The 18495-nt window shown below is 39.1% G+C and overlaps 1 protein-coding gene across 1 annotated transcript in view; it reads right to left on the bottom strand.

The window, feature by feature from the left end:
- cacna2d4a (calcium channel, voltage-dependent, alpha 2/delta subunit 4a) overlaps positions 1 to 18495 on the bottom strand; it is a 791862-nt gene that overhangs the window by 58916 nt on the left and 714451 nt on the right. The window contains exons 29-31 of the mRNA XM_051921543.1: positions 13177 to 13191; positions 7306 to 7350; positions 2890 to 2952 (exon numbers count right to left, since the gene is read on the bottom strand). Of these exons, the coding sequence (XP_051777503.1) occupies positions 2890 to 2952; positions 7306 to 7350; positions 13177 to 13191 (123 nt within the window). The remainder of the gene's footprint in view (positions 1 to 2889; positions 2953 to 7305; positions 7351 to 13176; positions 13192 to 18495) is intronic.

Genomic DNA, 18495 nt, shown 5'->3' with positions numbered 1-18495 from the left:
CCAGACTCTGGGACCTTGATTTCCAAAGGAAATGCAAAATTTACTTTCATCAGAGAACATAACTTTGGACCACTCAGCAGCAGTCCAGTCCTTTTTGTCTTTAGCCCAGGCGAATCGCTTCAGACGCTGCCTCTTGTTCAAGAGTGGCTTGACACAAGGAATGCGACAGCTGAAACCCATGTCTTGCATACGTCTGTGCGTGGTGGTTCTTGAAGCACTGACTCCAGCTGCAGTCCACTCTTTGTGAATCTCCCCCACATTTTTGAATGGGTTTTGTTTCACAATCCTCTCCAGGGTGCGGTTATCCCTATTGCTTGTCCACTTTTTTCTACCACATCTTGTCCTTCCCTTCGCCTCTCTATTAATGTGCTTGGACACAGAGCTCTGTGAACAGCCAGCCTCTTTAGCAATGACCTTTTGTGTCTTGCCCTCCTTGTGCAAGGTGTCAATGGTCGTCTTTTGGACAACTGTCAAGTCAGCAGTCTTCCCCATGATTGTGTAGCCTACAGAACTCGACTGAGAGACCATTTAAAGGCTTTTGCAGGTGTTTTGAGTTAATTAGCTGATTAGAGTGTGGCACCACGTGTCTTCAATATTGAACCTTTTCACAATATTCTAATTTTCCGAGATACTGAATTTGGGACTTTCATTAGTTGTCAGTTATAATCAGCAACATTAAAAGAAATAAACATTTGAAATACATCAGTCTGTGTGTAATGAATGAATCTAATATACAAGTTTCACTTTTTGAATGGAATTACTGAAATAAATCAACTTTGTCATGATATTCTAATTTTATGACCAGCATCTGTATAAATGTAAAGAACTATTAGTTCTTAATTACTTAATTATTAACATTAATCCTAAATACGCATTAACATAAAACAACAACATTCTCACATTTGCTCAGGATATAGAGGAATTTGATTGAATTATATTTTATCTTTAAATTGTTAAAAGCGTTATTCATGTAAGTTCAAACTGTACATTTTTTTATAAAAGCAGCCAGTTTAACTAACCACACACTCTAAAAGAAGAAGAGTTCATAGAGATGGTTTAACAGAGAGGGGAGTCTAAGTCAGGTTCTAATGGTCATTTTCTGGACTTTTCACAGAGCTCTCACACCTTTGGTTATCTTCATGCATGCCCACCTCGCAAACATGTACTGATATGATCTGTCAAAAAGACAATGGACAGAGAAGTGCTAAGGGTGTTCTCCTTGACCCTGACAAGCCATAAAAAAGTCATGACGATTGATTTGAAGGCAAGAACCAGGAAGGATGAGGAGAAGAAAGAACGCGGACACCTGGAAGAGAGAGCGTGACTTGATCGTTTTTGACCTTTCGTCTACACTTCGAAGTTTAACCTTCTGAATATTTTGTGAAAACTCTTTCCACTGTGGACTTAAATGAAACATTTATTTTACACATGCTTGTCATGTTGTTTGTTTATCTGCACTTTCACAAATGGCACACACAACCTGCCAAGCTTCATGCGTTCTTCTGCATTCTTACCCCTTCTTAGCTGTACATTGCACAATGCAATTCAGTGTCATGGGTGCCAGGCAGAAATCCCACCTGGATGCGTGCCAGTCCATCACAGGGTCCACTAACACATACACACACACACACACACTGACACTCATACAAGGCCGTCTTCAATTAACGTAGCGTGTATGTCTTTGGCAGCCAAAGTGCCCAGATAAAAGCTCATGGAGGTCTCAGAAGAGTGTACAAACCCCTCAGAGTGGCGAGGGCTATGTTTTTTCATGAACTGATCAATAATCTCTAGTCTGTCAAGAGTGCACCAGCCATGGGGAGAATATGAAAACTTTTCACAGGCAGCAGCTGGGCATGATGTTCAGAGAATGCTGGATCCACGAGGTAGCAACTCTCATCACTGTGCCTTCATGCTGCCCCGAAATGTAAGCCATTGAAAATAAGCTAGTCATTTAATGTTAAAGAAGTTGGAGTATTTATTATAAATACCACACTCAGGCACTACCACAATATACTGCTATAAGTTCCAAACAAGCAATTAAACTACGTAAGATTTGAACTACCAACAAAATCCCCCCAACGTCTTTTGTTTGTTTTTTTTTGTATACAGAAAAGGTGTCTATAATAGTGACGGAAATGCTGAACAGTTCTGTATTTAAAAAAGGCAACAATTTAATGTCAGTGTTTCTCCAGTGCTGCGTCCTTTGGATAATTTTAGAGTTATGTCTGTCTCATTGCAGGCCGTGTGTCCACTTTGTAAATCAGACCTCACTTGCTTTGTCTTCACCATTAATGGCGAGTTCCTTTGGTCTTTGGCACCCAAGGTTTAGCTTTCTTTTTTTGTATTTTAGGCCACCCTTTCTCCTCATTCTGTTTTTTTTCCTCCGCTAATTCCTTCTCTTTTTCCTCCCCTGGTCTGACTCCTTAATATAACCTCATTTCATCTCATCTTCCCATCTGCTTTTCCTGGTGAGGGTCGTGGTTGCAGCAGACCAAGCAGGTTAGCCCTCACCTCCCTTTCTCCAGCTACAGGTTCCAACTGTTCCTGGAGAATTTTCAAGCCATCTGAGAGATATAATCCCTCCAGCTTGTCCTAGGTCTGCCATATGTACGGGGAGCCATTATAATGATACGCACAAACCACCTCAAATGGCTTTTCTCAATCTGGTGGAGCAGCAACTCAACTCTGACTCAACTCTCCTAAATCACTGAGCTTCTTATCCTGTCATGGAGTGTCTGCCCAGCCACCCTGCAAAGAAACTTCATTTCTGCCACTATAACCAGGACGATCTTCTAACAAGATTCATAACAAACATACAACAATAATGGACAACATTTAAAATAAGCAATTACTAGTAATGGCGAGAAGGAGATACATAAAACATCTTACCTGCTTTTTTTCTTTTGAAATTAGAATGAAGCCATTATTGTCAAGAAGGTAACAATTCAGATTCTGCATAAAAGAAGACAAAATATGATTTGGTAAGGCATTTGCTAAATGAATACTAGTCAGTCAGTCATTTTACAGCCTGGTATATCCTAACACAGGGTCACGGGGGTCTGCTGGAGCCAATCCCAGCCAGCATAGGGCTAAGGCAGGAACAAACCCCGGGCAGGGTGCCAGCCCACCGCAGGGCACACACACTAAGTACACACACTAGGGACAATTTAGCATCACCAATGCACCTAACCTGCATGTCTTTGGATTGTGGGAGGAAACCATGAATACTAGTAATAATAATAATTTTGTCCTAAAGTAGTTGGAGATTTTTTAATGCTTAGTTGTATGCTCCGAAAAAAAGTCACCTTTTAAATACATAAAGACAAGTGACCCTTCAAAAACTTATCTAAGATGTTTCGCTTTCTGTTCTTTTGCCATTGTTTTACTGTATTTTATCATGTTCAGTTACATGAAAATTAAAAAACGCTTTGTGCATCTTAGTAGTTCCCGATGCAATCAACTATAATCAAATAGCATTTGGTTTGCCTGCAATGACAGTAAAGATGTAGGACTTTGATTTCAGGGCAAGAGACAAAACACTCCTCTGCCAGCTATTTGAAAGGAGATAGATGTCCTTGTGTGAATCAGATAGATAGATAGATAGATAGATAGATAGATAGATAGATAGATAGATAGATAGATAGATAGATAGATAGACTAATTCAAATAGCATTTCAGTGTTTGGGTTGCACATTTTAGTTCTAACTGTAATGTGTTTGCTTTCTTATTTGCAATGTTGTTACAGATAAGATTATAATCAGTTAAACAAAACTTAGAGTGTTAAGTAGTCCAGGAACATTTGCAAACCAACACAAAAATAACACGTAACCAGCGCCAAATCACTAGACATACTGTAATCATAGTAAAAAGTACAAGAAAAATGTCATAACCAGATAAAAAGTTTTTAATGAGTCCAATCTTGGAATGCCAGAAAATGTATAACACTAATCTTTATCTTGTTGCTTTAATGACAAGATAGATAGATAGATAGATAGATAGATAGATAGATAGATAGATAGATAGATAGATAGATAGATAGATAGATAGATAGATAGAACTATCTATCTATCTATCTATCTATCTATCTATCTATCTATCTATCTATCTATCTATCTATCTATCTATCTATCTATCTATCTATTATACAGTGCCTCTATCTATCTATCTATCTATCTATCTATCTATCTATCTATCTATCTATCTATCTATCTATCTATCTATCTATTATACAGTGCCTCTATCTATCTATCTATCTATCTATCTATCTATCTATCTATCTATCTATCTATCTATCTATCTATCTATCTATCTATCTATCTATCTATCTATCTATCTATCTATCTATCTATTATACAGTGCCTCTATCTATCTATCTATCTATCTATCTATCTATCTATCTATCTATCTATCTATCTATCTATCTATCTATCTATCTATCTATCTATCTATCTATCTAAAGGTGTGGCTTGTTTTCTGGGTGGAAAGAGACCTCGTTTCAATAGAAATTGTCTGATAGTGAATTTTAAGCACTGGGAGAGTTCTCCAACTTTAGGATAACAAGAAATGTATCTTACAATAACTGGAGATTTTGATCTGTGAAAGCTAAGAATAATTAGAATGCAGCCCAATGTACTTGATGCTAGATGTAAATTACTGTTTCTTATTTATGAGCTAAGCTTTGTTATAATCATTGAATATGACTACAGATATAAAAAATGACATTTGGAAAGTTTCAATCAGCTTTGATTGGTTGGGGCCTATGCTGTATGTTTCATAAACAAGGCTGCTGCTTTGAATGAGGACTATAAATAGGCCCAGCCAGCATGTCAGGACTACAGGCCTTTGAACACGCAGCGATGCTGGAGGGAGGGCTGATCTGTCAGGTTTACAGGAAGGTGGGTGAATTACTACAAGCAGCATAACAGCAGGCTGTGTTTATATACATCCTAGGCTGTAAAAAGTGCTCCGGGTTGGGAGGATGTTTATCCTGACCAAAAATGTACTACCAGAATGTATCAACTGTACATTTCTAAAATCAACCTGCCATTATAAGCTAACAAGTCCTATCAATGCATTGTACAACATAGACGAGTGAACAAAGCAACAGCTGATGGACTCATTTCACTGCTTTAAGTGACAGAAGACAACTGCCTTTGGTTTTAAACCATATACAGTAGATTTAGAAAGTTTTCAGACCCCTTCACTTTCTGCACACTTTATTGGGCTGTAGATTTCATTTTAAATAGATACATTTGTCATTTTGCCAATCAGTATGAACTCAATAACCCCCAAGGACAAAGTGAAAACATATTTCCAGACAGAGGTGTGACCAGAACATCATGTGTGGGTGGGCATTTGGCTTGTCTGAGGGGGGGCAAAAAATATCCATCCATCCATCCATCCCCATTTTTGTAGGGGGGTCAAATAATAATAACAACATATTTTTTTATATAATATAAAAACAAAAATTGTGGCATAAATCATAACCTATTGTTCAGTTAAATTAACAGAGGCAATGGAACTTGTATTATTATTTTTTGTGAACAAATATAGAACTACATCTACAAGGTAAATATCAATAAAGTCAAATGTATACAACATATGAGAGCAAGAACAGAAACGTGGCTTATTGTAGTCATGGGAGGCTTTAGGGCATCAGTTTTCAGTGTTTAACCTGGATGTTATCTACAGGGCCAGTCTGCGGTTACTCTTGGCAAATTCTGAAATAAATTCATTCATGTCTAGATTTTCTGTGATGTTTTTCTCATGTGCCAGAATGACTAAATTTCTCTTCCTTGAATGCAGCATTGTTTGGTGGAGTGGAGTGAGAATGCGGTTCAAAGTAGAGAAAGAGCTTTCGCATGCAGCTGAAGACACACCAATGATGAGTGCTGTGATGCAGACATGGCTCTGATGTGCAGGATACTAGACGCGTGTTTGTGGAAGCCACCACCGTCTTTTTCTAGAGCTTTGTTCCAATTAGTGTAGCTGTGTTTGGTGAATATGTCCTCGCGGTCCGAATTGGAAACACTAAATTTATGGCAGGCAAAGCAAAAGCTGCCATCACAGACAACAGAATTTTAAAGCCATGGTCGAGACTGATACCAGCTTGCACCAAAAACATCTGAGTGTCTTTCCGAATGCGTGCTTGGGATAATTAATTAAAATGGGCTGGGATGGGCCATCCATATTTAAGTCAGGCAGACCGGACTGTATATTTTGTTGAAGGCAGAGGTTTGGACTACCCGAGACGGGTGCAGAGCTGGAGGATTGTGTAGGCTTATCTACATCTTTTGGAGTTTCAGTTCTCGATGTGGGTGTGCTGTGCTCCGTGTTGGTAGCAGTGGTGCTGGGCTCAACCGTGGAGCCAGCAGCTTGCGGAGGGACAGAGGTTGAAGATGTCTGCTTTTTAATAAGCCACCTATGCATAGCCTTTGGTGTTACCAACCAGAAAATAAAAGAGGAATGGAATGTATACGCTATTTTAATTAAAGAATGCGGTCAACAAGTTCAAAATGTGCTGCAAAATGTGCGGCGAAGTGAACTGTGAGCAGCACGGTGCCTGTCTAGTGGAGGAGACACTGACGGATACGCCCCAAATTCAAACGGACCGATTGGAAAGCAACTCAGTTTTGAAAATCAAATGTTATTCTTGTCCAGGGTTTTCATTGGACAGACAGGGGCACGGCTTGTCTCTGGGGGGGGGCAGTGCCCACCCCAGCCCCCCCGTGGTCACGCCTCTGTTTCCAGAAAATGTTGAAAATGTATTACAAATCAAACACTTAAATCTCTCAGTCCTGTAAGTATTCAGACCCTTCATTCATGTCTTGGTAGAAGCCCCTTTTAGCGGCAATTACAGCTTTGAGTCGTCTTGGGTAAGTCTCCACAATCATCCTTTTGTATTTTCAGCATAATCATGAAGATATTTTTTGAAGAAATCATCTTCACCAGTCTTAATTTAAGGCATCCCATTTTGAGTCAACTGGATGGTGTCCAAGCTTATACAGTACATGGGCCTCCTTGTTTGTGCAAATCCTGTAAGTCATCTGTGGTAGCTGCATCACTCAACTAACTAATAATTGTTCCCCCCAGAATGCCTGTCAGACTCCTAGGTCCTCCTTGCAACTTACTGAGACATTCATTGAGAAATCAGCTGTACCGTGAGCCCAAAATGTATTTTGTCATCGACTATTAAAACAATACAAACATAAAGTTATATTTGGTGAAAGAGGATTTCTACTGTGTTGTATTTGAACTATACCAGTACAAAGTAAAAATGAATAAAGAAAAGAAGACAGCACTTACATTGTCTTCACAGCTGATTGGACACTTCCCTTCGACCAGGCTGCACTGTTGAATAGACAGAACATCTCAGTATGTTTGCACACCAGGAAAATGTTATCCTCTCACTTTTCAATAGTTCTAATACAAATCATTTGTATGCAGCTTTACTTTGACATACACCTTGTCATTTTCACAACCAAATAATTCAGTCAAAAGATCCTGATGTTTGTAATTATTATCAACATTTACTTCATATGTTCATGACTGATTTCATTATGAATCACAATGCTGGTAGTTAGCATTGGGTTAGTCGGTTTGTTTCTATCTTTTATCTTATGATCAGATGATATATGCTTGTCATGGCAGGATGACCCTGTTCTTCCCTTTATATTCTTTATTATGTTGACCTGAAGAAAATGCCCCTATTCCCTTGTATAGCCCTCATACATTACACCACCGTTTATATCTATGAACTCAGACAACAAGACAGAGCACTAAAACAGGCAAGAAAGAAGGTGTGCACCCATAATGGCTGGCTGTGAGGCATCACCATCATGGTGGTACACATGTCTCCATTATCTCATGTTAGGCAGTCACACCCTCCAGTCACAAATAAATAATTTAAACATCCAGCCTCATTTTATTTTTAAGCTTCATTTCATAAGGTTTTTGTGCTTTATTGCATTATGTTTTGTGAACTTATCAAAGGAAAGTCATCCAGTTAAACATCTTGTGTGAGAAAGATCTAAACAAAGGCATAGGAAAAAGAAATTAACAACAACGGAACATTTTATAGGAAACAGGAGACCCCATCAAAGCATAAGACCTCATCAGTGTAAAATGTTGCTGCTCGATACTGTGCAAAGTAGTCAATCATATGGTTCAAAAGCTCTTTGCAAGAATAGCTATGATCTCATGCAAGTGTTATGAAATAGCCGGCATGACTATGGAGATTTCAAATGCAGCTGGTCATCACAAAGGATAAACCAGATCCTTCTTTGAGAGCCACAGATTCCATTGGGTGGGCAGTGGCTGTCCATTTGTATTCTTGTACAAACCCAGACAGAACACCAGTAGCTGGAAAAAGGTTATAGCTCCTAACAGCAGTGTAACAAGGTGTGCATTATGAGGGTTAAAAAGCTTGTTATTAATCAATTTTCAATAGTCAGGGATGCCTTCATAATAGAAGGACTGTGGAGAAAGCATGCACAGGGCATTATCTCCCACAGATTGCTAGATGGCAGAACCCCCTGGGTTACAACAACACAGATTCAAACAGGGCACACTGGGAATTGAAGTTCTTTGATTCAGCTCTGTTTGGTTGCATAGGTGCCACCAGGGAGTGCTTTGGGGACTTCGTGGCCCTCCAGCTTCTCCTGGAAATACTTCTAGGAGCCAGACTTGGGAAGAGGTGGACAAAGCTTGCCAGGAGCAAGGTGCTGAAGACAAAGAGAAAGAAGAAGCCCAAGAGTTGCTGTGTGCTGTTTATATTGTGCTTGTGCTACAGTAATTCTACTTGTCACTATGATGGTAAATCCTTACAAAGGAAGGGTTTCCCACAATAAAAACTCGTTATTTCACTTTATACCGGTGTCTGAGCCAGCCTTTGTCAAGTTTGGGGAGCTGGAGTGCCCCCTACAGTCCACACAGTATATCTCATAAGGTTTTACAAGCTTTCTAGTTACAAAATGAATTGCCTGAATCATTTTTTGATTTTGCAACTCATGCCGACAAACTGAAAGAACCCAAAGGTCCTTCAAAGTGAGGAAAGGCGTCACATAATAAACCTGTACTTTCCAAAATTCTTTTGGTCTGCTATATACTATCAGGGCTGGATTAAGACGAAATTGGGCCTGATGCTGCAGCGCAAAAAAGGCTTATTTTTTCTCGGCATTGGTGCATGTGCATTCGACACTCACCGTACAAGCGCACTCAGACCGACCAAGGAGCCTTAATTGCTTGCGATGCAACCAGCCAGCCTTTATTGAACATGAATAATAATAACGACGTAGTATCGTAACAACTCGAGATTAACATCAAACTATGTAACATCAACATTCAATAGCAATTGTCTGAAAAGTGCACTTAATGCAGAAAACCTAATAATGAAATAAATAAAATTTTGCAATTCTCTTACGAAACAGAGTAAGAAAAAATGAATTTGCAGAGACATTGGGTCAAGGTGACTCAGTTCAGGCTCTTGAGGGTAAAAATTTCTCCACGATTTAAATTTCATAATAGACCAGAATCCTGTTGAGGATTTTAAAAATTCTAAACATGCATGCTGGGCTGGGCTGGCTTTTAGTTTTACCTTTACAGATAACCATTTAAATAGCCATCGATTTTTACTGTCCAACTAACTTTCAAGGTGAAAAATTTACTACATGACACTTACCGAACAATAATAAAGTGGCAAGGATCCCCAAGATATTGCAAAAAACGCAGCTAAATTACTATGTAAACTGTTTAACGTAAAATTGATAGCATTAACTTGAAATCTTCGGTTAACAATGAGCACAACGACGTTATAGTTACGTCACAGCGCAAAGAACAATAGTAACTGTATAATAAGTAATGCTGTGTCTAGGCGTCCGAAAGTCGGACTCCAAATTTCATTCTAAGAATTATTTTGAGATTAATATAGCAAAGGAAAACTGTTCAGCTTCCGGAAAATTCTCATCTGTTTTCATCTGGGCCTATTTCAGGAATGGGCCTAATGCTGCAGCATCAATAGCACCCACCTTAATCCGGCCATGTATACTATAAACATATATACTATAAACATCCATCCATCTGTCCATTATTTTCAATCGTTATTCGGTTGGGGGTTGCCAGGAGTCGTTGACTATTCCGGGAGCATCGAGTGTAAAGCAGGAACCAATCATGGATGGGGCACCGGTTGGATACATTGATAAAAATTGTTTTTATGATGAATTTCTATCTATTAGGTGCCTTTAACTAAAAGCCAAAAATCATCCTGACAACTAAGCCTACTTAAAACCTAGTACGCCTTTTTGTCATAATGTTTTTAGTATTAAAGCACCTCAGATTTGCTTTATCAACTGCTTATCTTACCCTGTCATGGTCAAAGGTTTAAATCATTAGATTAAAGCATAGTGTATCAGCATAGGTGAGTTGTAATTAGCGTATCAATCGATCACAAATGTAAATGTTTGGTTGTTTTTATCCAGTTTCTGTTATAGTGTTTATTGCTAGCTTCTGAGAATATTCCATTGTCCATTACATTGTCCATTACAAATTCCACAAGGCATTCAGGCTGGAATCAGATATGTGTAGCTCATGTCTTTGTGTTGCTCTGTAGCTCGCCCATAAGTCTTTGAATCAAAATCAGCATTTTACTCAATGTGCAGAATACACTGCTAGCTAATTCTTTTCCCTAGTGTATTTTCCCCTCTATCACCCATTTATAAAGACAACCACACCAGAATGCCAAGATAATGATATAGTGCCTATAAAAAGTGTTCACCCCCACAGAAGTTTCCCATTTTATTGTTGCATAACTTTAAATCTTAATGGATTTAGTTTACCTTTTTTGACACTGATCAAAAGAAAAAGACAAGAGCTGTCAGACCACTTAGTGTATATGTTGCTGATCTTTGTCTGCTTATAAAACTGCAGGACGATTTAGGTTGCATGGTGTGAATTGCCACTCTCGGTTTGCTTTCGTTTATGGCACTAGTTATTTTAATAATTCTCTATATTATAAAAAAAAGTCTTGGGACGAGACGAGACTTTTTTCCTGCGACGAGACGTGATCATTTGACACTTTCACATCCCGCGAGACGGTCAAGTCACGTTGTAGCGAGGCCACATAAGTATTGTTGTTTATTGTGTTTGCACCCTGGCGCGTCTCGTCACATCACCCCGTTTAAACTAATATGTGTTTGTTTAAATGTCGTCCCCGTAATAAGAAACAGGGAAGGCTGTTGCAGGGAGGCAGCGACCCCCTGGAAACGTCAGAACCGGAGGTTTTCCATTTATTATTATTTAAACGGGAAGGAGGGAAAGAAGAGGAGAGAGAAGGAGATTCACCTAACCACAACTGATCATCATTTTTCTGCCTTCATTCACATCGCGACATTTTTCCAGTTTGCTTCTCACTTGGACGGATTTACTGCAACACATTCATCGCCAGAAACCCCAGGGTCGGACATTATTTTCCACCATTGCCGAGGAATCACGGTGAGATTGTTCTGGTATTCATTTGGGAGAATCAAACGCAAATATTTTGAACAGCTATCAGTAATTTGCACAGTTATTTATCCGGACTCATTTTCATGTTCATTATCATTTCAGTAATCATTCATTGTCATTATTTGTATTGTGTGTTTGTTATTCATGTGCAGGGACAAGGGAGGATTTATTATTGTATATTTAGTGCCTTTCAGCTTGCTGGTATGGTGGAGGGATATAGATATATTACGCTGGAGATTTCTTTTATTGTATTTGTCATTTTGTTTCATCTAATATATTACTGCACTTGATTTACATTCTGATATTGTTTACTTGTGTTTAACCGTTGATTGGGGGAAAATATTATTTGTCAGAGGTACGGCTTGGTAGATTTAGGTTTTCCTAATTTATCCAGGCCACAGGACCTGGTAGTGTGGCTGCCGGCCGGGTAAGGGGTCGGCTGTTACAATGTCATACATACAATCTTTGGAAGCAAGTCCCGTGATACACATGCAGAGCAGGTTAGAGATAATGGAAGTAGGAAAATTCGAAAGTCTCAAAAAAATAAGAGTAAAGATTGCATTAGCGCAAACAAACGGAAAATATTATTTGGTGAAATAACGGAACAGCGAAAAGAGATCGAATAGTGTTTGAGGATGTCTTGGGGAGAAGAGAGACAAGGCAGTGAGACAACAGGACAGGTGCTGTACAGGCTTTTAAATGTTCGAAGCGCCACGCGAGATATGGATCACTCAGCATGGCAGCAGCAGCAAGCCAGCAGCTGATTGAGCAAAGAGGAGGTTAAAAAAAAAACACTTATTTGTTTCCCATTGCATCACTGCTTAAGAGGGGGTTTCGGAGGAGCAACTGTATCTCCTTGGGGTGCGTTCAGCCCCCCTCTTCACAACGGCACGTAGTGCTGGCTGGGGGGCGGAGGGGTTAGGCGAGTGAAGTGCAGATCATGCAGTAACACAGCAGCAGTACCAAGCCAGCAACTGATCGAGCAAAGAGGAGGTTAAAAAAAATGTATTTGTTTCCCATTGATCACCACTTAAGAGGGGTTTCAAAGGAGTGGCCGCGTCTCCTTGGGGTGCGTTCAGCCCTCCTTTTCACAACGGCGCATAGCGCTGGTGGGGGGGGGGGGGCACAGGGGAGGGGTTGCTGAGTGAAGCGAGCAGGGGGTGAAGCCCCCTAGTGCTTAAAGATGAAAATGTACTTACGCCTGCTTTCCTGCCTGCATGTTTTCTCTCTTATACCGCCAGGTGCTGGGCACTGAGTTCCTTTCTCAGTTAGTTCCATCAGGCGTGAGGGAGGACGACCCCAACAAAAGGCTACAATGATAGTCCTACCTGGGTGAAGTCTGAAGGAGTTACTTACAGAAGGTCGTGAAATGTAGCCCTGGGTGCCAGTATATTGCAATTGTGAAGCACAAATCCACAAAGATTGATTAAGTTTAAGAATAGCCATCGACAGAGGCTAGACATTAATCTTTGAGCGAACATTAAAAAGAATCTGCACAGGTAAAAGAAGGTATCTGCAAAAGCCTTTCCACAATAAAACACTGGAATTAGAACTCTTGATATGCAGTAAATGAACATTTTTGGTGGTTGAACAGAAGCCTAACAAGAATATGAAATAAACTCTTTTTTAAAAGCAGATTAAAGTTTTCCTGTCCACCTTGAGGAGATATTTACTTACATCAGTATTGTTGGGCTGATGGTAGTCATATTCAGGACACAGGCAGCATGCAGGGAACAAAAAGAAAAAATAGGTTAATATCACTGCCACCTGGAGTGACAACATGTTGTGTACTGTAGCATACACTGACACAGTTTTATTTCCATAATAAAACAGATTTTTTTTATTTTTGAAATTAACAGGCATGGAATAATTGTAGCATATGAGTAATACAAAGTTTAGTAAGTATGAGTAATACACAATAAAAGTTCAAGTGAGGTTGGAAGTATGCTCTGATAGCGTGTTGCTGCACCCACCACACGATGAACCACATGGATTAGAGCCCAAGTGCAGCGGGTGACACCTCAGCACCACACTGGGACAGTGTGAGGTTTGTTCACAGTGGCTGGAGTGCCAATCCTGCCACCAAACCCTCAGTTTTCCCTGTAAATTGGAGGACCTGCTTCCAGATTAATGTCATCCCCAGGACGAAGCAATTGCAGGCTAAGGACCCAATGGAGTAGAATCACTTCTGGCGCTTATGGGGTTCGAACTGGCAATCTTCTGATTGCCAATGCAGATTCCTAGCCTCAGAGCCACCACTCTGCCCGTCAAGTAAATTACATTTTATTACTTAATTCAAAAAACAAACAGACTACACAATGGTTAGAAGACCAGACAAAATGCTTAAGTTGGAAAGATGTTTTATCACAGAAGCTTTGCACCATTTTTTTTTCATAACTCCATGCAACATAACCAGGCTTTCAAGCTTTAAAATATTTATAGAGAGAGTGGCATTTAATAAATCCTGATCATTGCAAGTCAGCATGCCTGGTGTTTCCCCTATAATTTTCAGCACTATCAAAATTCTTTCATCTGTCTTCCATGGTTTTATGGAAAATAATCTGTAAAATTACTTAACATTTGGCAAATGATTCTTTATGAGATAACAGTCCATAGGAGGCATAAAACTTATCTAGCCTCCTTAGTATTTAACACTGTGTAGTATTCTCGCTTTTAAATGTATGGAGGGCGGCAGTTTTCAAAAATACACTAAACCCTGGTATAGGCTGCACTACTGAGTTGTTATATTCAGTTATTACTGTTTTCTAAAGTGGTAAAGTGGTTGCATTTTGGATTATGGTTTAATTCAACTATTAGCTTAACAATCGAGCTTCATGAGCTAAGAGGTCTCATCTTGTTTGTCAAACTTCTTATGTTTTTACATCAGATATTTGGTTATTGGTAATTTGTAAAATTCATCCATACATAATGTTCTTAAACAGTTACACATGAAATGTGAATACAATCGATTAAGAAATCAGCTATCTCTGTGTTAAAGTTGAGAGTGCTAAAGTGACACATTTAGATTTTCATCTCCGAGAACGTTGGCTGGATATACAGTATGTGGGTGTTGCACTGCAGCTTGCTATCCTTAATAATAATAATAATAATAATAATAATAATAATAATAATAATAATAATAATTTAAATTTTTTCTTGTAGCCACAGTGCATTACATTTGTTATCACAGTCAACAGAAGCTGTGCTAAGCCTAGGCTTGCTGTAATAAATGTGAATTGAGCTCATGGATATTTGCAAGAAATAAGCTTTGTTAAAAATTGTGGAGAAAAAAAAGAAACAGCCTGAAGCACACCTTCCTCAATTAGCTGGGTATGAATGTGTATTCTGCAATGGGCACCGAAATCGCACACAGAACTGTTTTATTAAGTTCAGGTAGCTCTTACATGAATGTCTCTAAAAGAACAAAATGCATGCACCAGATCCAGCTTTGTATTGAAGCTGGTGGCTTCTTGTGTTACTCTGATCTGCTCCAAGTCATCTATAGTGATCACACCCTATCTCTCTCTTTCTTTTTCTTTCTATGTCTGTCTCTCTAAAGCCCAAAAATCATTACCTGAACTTCTTACATATCCTCTGTGACTGTGAAACCACCACCACCAATGCCGCGATCATACAGAAACACTTCTGCTGGACAGGCCATTGCACCAGAATGTCCAAAATTCTCTGTCTTTCTCCCTCTATCCCAAAAATGATTACCTGAACTTCTTTCATATCTTCTGACAGTTTGAAACCACCACCATCAATACCATGATCTTGCAGAAATGCCTCTGTTGGACAGGCCATTCCATCAGAGTGTCCAAAATCCAGTTCCCCAGATAAATCCTTTACTTTGGGGGGGAGATGATTTCAGAGAACCTGAGCTGGCTACAGAATGCGATTGAAAGCCACCTTCAAGGCCTACCTCACAAAAGTCTAAATGAACATCACTAGCAGGAAGACCCTAGCCGCAAAATGTACTTCATGATGCCACATGATTCATCAAACTGCTGTCAACAATGGAGTTAAAGGGAGGAGAACCGAGATGTGCATGCATGGTTCACTAGTAGAACCTCCTGTCCTCGCTGACACAATATTTTTGCTTTGAGACTCTTCAGCTATTTAGTCATTCAAATTACATTTAAGGGATACTCCAATCAAAAATTGATATTTTTTTAAATGTAACCTACACCATGTAGTTTGTAATGATGGCCAAAAAATATTAAACTTCTATTTTTATGCAGCATGGAGATATAAAAAAAATCTGATACAATACAAGTCTGAAGGGTCCAATGCTGCATAGCAGCAAACAATATCAAAACATCGATGAAGAAAACTCATGTTACTCATGTTGCATATTCTGCATATGAAGTCATCTAGTCATATGTTTTCAATGTGTCAAACACATATATTTTTAGCAAAATATCGTTACATAAGGCACTTTCAGAAAATGCTTTCTCTCTATTATAAAAAAAAAATCTTTGGGAGGGAGAATAGGGAGATGAGACGTGATCTTCTCGGAAGACAATTTGAAGTGCCGCGAGAGACACTTTAACTTGCTCCCAACTCTTAAAACAATGACAAGTGACAAGCAAAACACACAGCTCGCCAGCAGCAGAAAGCCAGCAGATGATCCAACCGCTTCTTCTTGCCTGCGTTCAGCCACCCTAACCCTCCCCCTACACAACGTGAGCAGCAGAGACACGAAGTGGCAAAAGGACAGCTGCTGTACAGGCTTTAAAATGACCGACGGGCAGCGCGACAGCAGCAACAGCAGCAGAAAGACAGCAGATGATCCGACGGCATCTCCTTAGCATGCGTTCACCTGCACCCCCTTCACAACGCGAGCAGCGTTATACGTCCTGCAAGAAAGAGATTTAATCATGCCTGGGGCCAGAAATAAAGGACAAGTATTGTTTTTACAAAAGTTTTAAAGTAAAAGTGAAAATAATGTATATGTAACAATTCCCATGAAAATAACAATCTTTTTAAATGGTATATCCGGTAAACCAAACTTGGGGGGTGGGCGAGTGAAGTGAGCAGGGGGCAGAGCCCCCTAGTCATGAACAAAAATGGAACACAATTAGACGCACTTAAGCATTAGAAAAAAGACCTGCCTAGCCCCTCATTAGCTAGTCATGAGTCCAGCCAAGTACCAGCTTATTATTGGCTATCACTGTGTTCCATGTGATATCAACAGTGCAAAGGTCACTCAGACATACTTACAACTAAAGATTAAAAGTCAAAGAAAATCATCAGAAAGAGAATATGCCTCGTATTTGCATAAATCCAAGATGCTCTAATGAGCAGAATGTCAGTTCACCCGTACAGTTTCATAGCCTGCCATTAAATAACCCTGAAGTACTCTAGTTGTGAATGTAAATACAGATATAACAACGGGAGGCGGGTCAGATTATCTCAGGGCACAACGTGAGCTATCACAGCTATGCTGATGACACACAGTTGTATTTATCAATAGCACCTGATGACCCCGATTCTCTTGATTCACTAACACAATGTCTGACTTGTATTTCTGAATGGATGAATAGTAATTTTCTAAAGCTAAATAAAGAGAAAAATGAAATTTTTGTGATTGGCAATAATGGATACAATGAGGCTATTAGAAACAAAGTGGATGCATTAGAATTAAAAGTCAAGACGGAGATAAAAAGCTTAGGGGTAACTGTTGACTGTAACCTGAATTTTAAATCGCATATTAGTCAGATCACTAGGACAGCATTTTTTCACTTAAGAGACATAGCAAAAGTTAGACCTCTTATATCATTGAAAGATGCGGAGAAATTAGTTCACGAGTTTGTTTTCAGTCGACTAGATTACTGTAACACAATCCTCTCAGGACTACCCAAAAAAGACCTAAATCGTTTGCAACTAGTGCAGAATGCAGCTGCTAGAATCCTAACTAGGAAAAGAAAATCTGAGCACATTTCTCCAGTTTTGATGTCACTACACTTGGTTACCTGTGTCATTCAGGATTGACTTTAAAATTATGCTTATGGTTTATAAAGCCTTAAATAATCTCGCTCCATCTTATATATCGGAATGTCTGACACCTTATATTCCAAATCGTAAACTCAGATCTTCAAATGTGAGTGTCTCCTTAGAATTCCAAGAACAAAACTTAAAAGAAGTGGTGAGGCGGCCTTCTGCACCTAAAATCTGAAATAGCCTGCCAAGAGGAAATTGCCAGGCTAATACAGTGGAGCACTTTAAAAAACTGCTAAAAACACATTATTTTAACATGGCTTTCTCATAACTTCACTTTAATTTAATCCTGATACTCTGTATATCCAATTCATTATAATAACTATTCATGGTGGCTCTAAAATCCGTACTAACCCCTACTCTCTCTTCTGTTTCTTTTTCCGGTTTCTTTGTGGTGGTGGCCACCATCTACTCAAAGCACTGTGATGTTCCAACATTGATGGATTAAAAGCAAGAAGTCTGCATGACCATCATCATCAAGTCCTTCCATGAGAACCTTAAATACAAAGAGGACTATTTCATTTACGTTAGGTAGAATGCCCAGAGGGGACTGGGTGGTCTCGTGGCCTGGAACTCCAGCAGATTTTATTTTTTTCTTCAGCCGTCTGGAGTTTTTTTTGTTTTTTCTGTCCTCCCTGGCCATTGGACCTTACTCTTATTCTATGTTAACTAATGTTGTCTTATTTTAATTTCTTACTTTGTCTTTTATTTTTATTTTTTTCATTATGTAAAGCACTTTGAGCTACTTTTTTGTATGAAAATGTGCTATATAAATAAATGTTGTTGTTGTTGTTATTCAGGTCAAAATCTCGTTCACGCCATGATCATGTTCATCTTCATTCATGAGGATGTTTTTCTGAAGTGACCTGTTTAACAATATAAGTATTTTAGTAGAAATATATTTGTTTGGGACGTTATGTAAAGCAGTTTGAGCTACTTTTTGTATGAAAATGTGCTATATAAATAAATATTGTTGTTGTTGTTATGAGCGTACGA

This window comes from Erpetoichthys calabaricus, chromosome 18, assembly GCF_900747795.2.
Source record: "Erpetoichthys calabaricus chromosome 18, fErpCal1.3, whole genome shotgun sequence".
In the NCBI taxonomy this organism is placed as follows: Eukaryota; Metazoa; Chordata; class Cladistia; order Polypteriformes; family Polypteridae; genus Erpetoichthys; species Erpetoichthys calabaricus.
The sequence above is the reverse complement of the archived record's forward strand: the minus strand, read 5'-3'. Positions and strand labels throughout refer to the sequence as shown.